The sequence below is a fragment of the Hippopotamus amphibius genome, chromosome 4 (genome assembly GCF_030028045.1).
Source record: "Hippopotamus amphibius kiboko isolate mHipAmp2 chromosome 4, mHipAmp2.hap2, whole genome shotgun sequence".
Lineage (NCBI taxonomy): Eukaryota > Metazoa > Chordata > Mammalia > Artiodactyla > Hippopotamidae > Hippopotamus > Hippopotamus amphibius.
The window spans coordinates 12,797,295-12,803,320 of NC_080189.1; the positions used below are offsets into that span (position 1 = coordinate 12,797,295).

A 6,026-nucleotide genomic window follows, 5' to 3' on the forward strand; every position below is an offset into this window, starting at 1 on the left:
AAGATAAAAATGATCTAATATATAAAACAGAAATAGACCAACAGACATAGAAAAGCAACGTATGGTTCCCAAAGCGGAAATGTGGGGAGGGACAAATCAGGAGATTGTGATTAGTGTATGCGCCCTACTATATATCAAGTGGATAAACAACAAGGACCTACTGTATAGCACAGGGAACCATATTCCAAAGTTTGTAATAATCCATGAGAGAAATGAATCTGGAGAAGTATATATACATATATACATATATGTGTGTATATATATTATCCACACTCTGCCTGTAGAATTTATAGAAGTTTTAATATAACTGGACTCAGGATAATTTTTGACTCATCATGTGTGTGTGTGTGTGTGTGTGTGTGTGTGTGTGAGAATCACTAAACTGTACACTGGAAACTAACACAACATTGTAAATCAATTATACAGACAAATGCAAAGAAGAAACTGAAAACAACCCAGCCCCAGCTTCTGAGATTGTTACAATTCGGAGAGATTTGGGAAATTTCAAGAGAGTGGCACTTTGCATTCAAATCCACGTTGAACTAGAAAACATGCACGGTTTCTTTAAACTTCACTAGGTTACCTTTCCATTATCACTTTAAACTAACTCACAGGGAACTAGATTAACAAATGTACACAGATTGAAAGAGGGCTGAATATGGAATATGCAGATAAGCCTTTACACTGACATCAACATAGGCAGAAAAGGAAATGTTAAAATATTCATACAAACTGGAAGACTGGGCTTGGGTCCAGTGTTTCATACGCTAGAATAAATGTCTGAGTTGTGCTGGGAAAATAAAATACTCCATGCAGCTCTATGTAGATGGACATTAATTCACTCATTTCACAAGGCTGAAAGAGTAAGAATTATATCCTTATAGCTTGGCTTTTCCTATGAAAGTAAAGAGAGGAAAGGAGTTTCTATAGATGGACTTGTGTCTCCCCCAAATTCATGTGTTGAAGTCCTAACCCCCAGTGTGACTGTATCTGGACTTAGGGCCTGGAGGGAGGTAGTTAAGGGTAAACAATATTATAAGGCTGGGACTCTAACACAACATGACTGGTGTCCTTAGAAGAAGAGGAGGTGACACCAGAGAGCTCTTTCTCTGTAAAGCCCAGAGGAGAGGCCATGTGAGGACACAGGGAGCAGGCAGCTGTTTGCAAACCAGAAACTGAGTTCTCACCCTAAGCCAATGCTAGCACCTGGATCATGGTCTTCAGGCCTGTGAGAAAAGAAATGTCTGTTGTATACGGCACACAGTCTGTGGTATTTTATTATGGCAGCCTGAGCAAAGCAATCAAGAATATAGCACCCTGGAAAGTCAGGATGAGACGCAAAGAAGAAGGCAAGTCAGAGCTAGTGCTTAAAGGTGGGCAGTTCCTGATCATGTTTGGGGAGGAGAGAGGTTCCTTTAGGCCATGGGAAGAGCAACAGCAGATACAGAGTACTGAAAAGGCACCTGTGTTTTGGGAGTTTTGCAAAGAGATGTTTGGTCACAGAGGAAGAAGCATCCTGAGCCGGCCAAGAACGGCTGCTCTGAAGTGAATAGAATCAGGGTGATGAAGTGTTAAAAAGTGATCCCAAGGAAGCAGAAATGATCTTCAGAGTTTTGCCTGCTTTTAATCAGGGGAGCCCTGCCCTCATCTGTGTGTGGGGGGCACTCAGCTGTGCCCTGAGGAGACAGGACAGGGGTGAAAGGTTAAGAAGGAAGAAGTCAGCACCATCTCCAGGTTTCTCACACCATCATCACATCATCTGGGTAGTGAGGACCTCTTCTGGACCAGTCCCTAGGTGATCCTGGGTGTTATGAGGACTGGCTTAATATTTTCTGGTGATTGAAGACCTTGGGAGGGAGAAGGAAAGAGATCATGTTACAAATAAGAGAGCTTTTATATCTTGTAGCTCTAGCTCTCATCTCAACCATCTTAATCATATTCTCTGTCCTAGACTTTCACCAAATCTTCAATTCTTTCCCCTAAATTATAGAAAGCAAATGCATATGATGATATTAGAATCACATATTGATCAAGTAACTTTGCTCTGCAAATGGACTCTCTCTTTCACAAAAGAGGCCACCAATTATGAAATGACAAACTCTTCCTCACCCCTGGTAGTTTCAAGTACCAGCCAAGAAGGTCGTGTAGGAGGGAACTGCGTCATGTAGCCCATTCTCTGAACATATCTTCTTGATGTTTTGTCCCTCCCCTGAGTGGCACGAGAGCCCATGGCTGCTTTCCAGCGCCCTCAAGCATTTTCCTTTCCCACTGCAGTCCCTGAGCTCTCATGCAGCTGTCAGCTCTGAGGTTGCTCCCCACTGGGGCAGGGAGGTTTGTGCACAGAACCCTGCTGACTCAGCAGGGCTGTGCCAAGCTGCTGGCACAGAGGTACAGGGCCGAGTCCCTCAGCTCCAAGGAGCTCACATTCAGCTCAGAGTGAGAGTCCCGGAACTGTTGTGCTGAGAATCGATCTGGGAAGTTTCCTTTGGCTCTTTGCATAGTTTCATAAAACTCAAAGAGGAACTGAGGACCTCCCCTCAGGACCTGTTGGTACCAAGATACACTGCTGTGCCCTAACACAGGGGACCATCTCAGTATCACTTGGTGTCCTCTTGCTTTCATGAGGTATCTTGGTGTTTGGGTGACTCCAGAATCCACTGGGCCTGTGAGGGAAGGACACGGGGGCTGGTGAAAGATCGCGGAGAGAGCCCGAAGGTGCCTTGGATTCAGGCACTGTCAAGCTTAGAACAGAGATGCCTGCCTGTACCAAGAACCTACCTGCTGCCAGGAGACACAGAGCCACCCAGCAGAGGAGGCTGGAGCCCATGACAGGAAGCGGCAGAGCTGGGCAGGCGTGTCTTGGTTCAGAGCTCTGGTTGTCTGGGAGCTGAAGTTCTGGGAATCCTCTCTCTGATTGGAGGTTAGGTGGTGACGTCACTGCTCTGATGTCATTGTCTCTGCTGGTTCCCATGAGCCTGGCCTTCCTTTCCAGGTCAGCTGACCCAGGAACCCTGCTTTGTCCTGCAAAAGCTTCTATGTGCCATGTGGCCTGGACTGGGCTCCTCTTGGAAAGGATGGGTATAGGCCACATGCCCATCCCCACACTCCTTTCCTTTTCCTATGATGCAGAAGTTTCTCTCCCTGGCCCTGTGCCCTCCCAGCTCGGCCCCCTTCACTGTCCCTTGTAACCTCAGAGACTCCCTCCTCTGTGCATAGTTGAAGGTCATGGCTCCCAGCTGGGACAGCATGCCTGCAAAGTAGTGTCTATGCTGTTAAGGCTTCCAAAGGTAAAAGCACCAACCAAGGCTGTTTCTTAACCTCCCTGGTCCCAGACAACTGCTAGCTCTGCCACAGAAACTTCTGGAGCGTGGTCGTTCCACAGCGCCCCCATGCGGTCTGTGGGTGGTAACCAGGATTTTGTCCTTGTCCAGCTTTAATACACATAGAATGTGTTTAAATTAGAAACTATTTCACTACTTGCCTATTGCACTGTGTTTTTGTATGTTCATCTTATTTTGTTTGCTTTTACTTTGTTTTTCCTAAATGGGGACACAAACACATACCCTAGCGGATTTGTGATTTTGATTTTTCAGAGAAAAGAATGTGGTCATGGAGAAACTTCTTTGACTTCTAGGAAATCTGGATGAGGGAGATGGTACAGACCTGGCCTAGTTAGGGAAGATGCTAAAATAGGGCAGAGGTGGAGAACACACAGCCAGCCTGTCTCTCCTGCCCCAGGTAGACTCCCAAGGACTTTTGGATGATTAATAATTAACTGAATTTGTCATTATTTCTTTAAGACCCTGGACAGCTTGCTCAACGAAGAGCCTTAGACAGGCCTCTTTGCAAGGTTCCCTGTGTCATGGGAAGGGACATTGTGGTGAGCTCCAAGGACAAAGAACAAGAAAAACTCAAAGGGTCAACATCACCGGAACAGAGAAGACGGGATCCTTATCACCGTCCCACAGCAACCACCGCAACCTCAACTTCCCAAGGACACGCCTGGTTCCTTTCCCATCCCGTGGGACGGAAGGTCGTGGTCCCCTGCTTCTCCCACTCTGCACATTGGAAATATGCAGACCCTTCCCACTCAACAGGTGACCCACTAGTCCCTCTGTTCTCTGGCTGTAACACCACACAAGCCACCCATGCTCATCGTCGACTCTCCCTGGCTCCCAAGAAGTCAGCCCGCTGTTTTAGCAGCATCCCTTCTCTCTAATCAATTCTATCTTCTTCACATTCTGCCTTATGCCTGGAAATTCTATTCCAACCTGCACTCAGACCATGACAGACATGACCCAGATGAAGGAGGAGCAGCAAGGCTGGAGTAGGTAGGGTCCGGGAACTGAGGCCTTGGAGGTGGGAGAGGAGACCTGCCCCATCCAGGAAAGGTGGATGAGAGCACAGACCTCATGAGGGCCAGACTGGGGGAGAACCTTCCAAAGCAACAGCAATGAGGCGCCCAGGGAGAGGCAAGAGGATCTAGATATATGTGATTTACCACTGATGTTCCCTCCTGGAGGATTCAGGCTCAGGCTGATGGCTAGGAGTCAGAGCTGGGGACGCAGCTTTCTTCTCAGAGGAAAGACAGAGGCCACTGGACACATGTCCATGTGGCCCTGGAATCAGGTCTGGGTCGGTGAGATCCTATACAATACAGGTCACACTGCAGGGAGGTCACCCCAGAGGATCCCAGGCTCCAGGTGCTAGGAGTCTGCAAAGGGCTCCGCTGAGACCCAGGGTGCATGGCCTCCCCTGTGTTTTTGTGCAGAGAGGAGGTGGCCGTGCAGCACCGTGGAGTCACTGCTGGCACAGAAGTACACAGATGTCTGGGAGGGGGTGGCAGACACCAGTGTGAGAGGGAAGTTCTTGAGGTTTGCTCTGGAGACTCTGTACCCCTCGGGGACATCTCCTTCGCTAATGGTCCCAGTGGTAGTTGAGTAATGGATCAGCCTCAGCCCGTGTCCCAGGTCTTGTCGGTACCAGTACATAGTGTTGTGGTTCAGATCCTGGGTACATTTCAGTGTCATGTTCAGTCCTGTCCTCAGCACCTGGAATTTTGGGTCCTGAGTGACACCAGCGTTCACTGGGCCTGTGCAGAAGGAGAAGCTCATGTTGTAGCCACAGGGGAAGCCTTAGTGCCGTGACCCTAAAGGGCCCCTGCCCCCTGGGACTCACCTGCCTGCAGGAGGCAGAAGGCCACACAGCACAGGAGGCAGGCGCTCATGGTGGGGGTGGGGCAGGTGGAAGGTCCTCTGCGTCTGTGTGTTGCTGAGAGCGGAGCGGGCTCTGCAGGGAGGCTCTCTGAGGTGTCCCTGTCCCTGCCAGGCCCCAGAGCCAACCTGTCACACAGGAGGCCACACCCCTTCCTTCAGAGGCTCAAATCAAACAGGAACCTACAGTGAATGGCTTAGAACAGGAAGAAGGCCTCCCTCAGAATAGACATAGCCTTACAAGTTCTTTTAACTTTCAGTAAAACGGTTTTTACTTTATGTGTATTTTATCCCAGAGATAATTCATTAATGCACATATTCGTTTTATTTATCTACATATTTATACAGTTTGGAATCTCGGGGAAAATCCTTATGGCTTCCTACTGCTCTTTGTGTCTCATGGGTCCCAAATCCTCTCAAGTGTCCGTTTCTACTCTGTTGAACTGACCACAATCCTGGTCGCGTCCTTCCACTTATGGTGATTCTTCTGGTATCTGGTTCCCCAACCTCAGGGCAGGCGCATCCACATGTGAGGAGTTGTTTGGTTCTACTTCTTATCAACTTACTGATAGGCGCGGCTCCTGGCTCACGGGATCTCAAATGATTTCCTAGGAGATGATGACTTCTTGTCCAAATATCATTAGAAAATGATGTCAGGGAATGAGTGCATGAGAAAAGGAATGTATGAAAGTGAGTCCATAAATTTTACAGAAACAGCTTGTGCCAGCTGGGAGGACCTTTTGATGGTCATGTTATGAAAGCATCCATCTCCAGATAGGCTTGTCTGTGAAGTGGACATTATGTCTCACATGG

At 48.1% G+C, this 6,026-nt stretch overlaps 1 gene segment (V, D, J or C); it reads right to left on the reverse strand.

Annotated features, from left to right (window-relative positions):
* Positions 1-4,706: 4,706 nt before the first annotated feature.
* LOC130851811 (T cell receptor beta variable 6-4-like) lies at positions 4,707-5,227 on the reverse strand. The segment is given in 2 exon segments: positions 4,707-5,092; positions 5,179-5,227. Coding segments are annotated over 2 exon segments (435 nt in total).
* Positions 5,228-6,026: the final 799 nt, after the last annotated feature.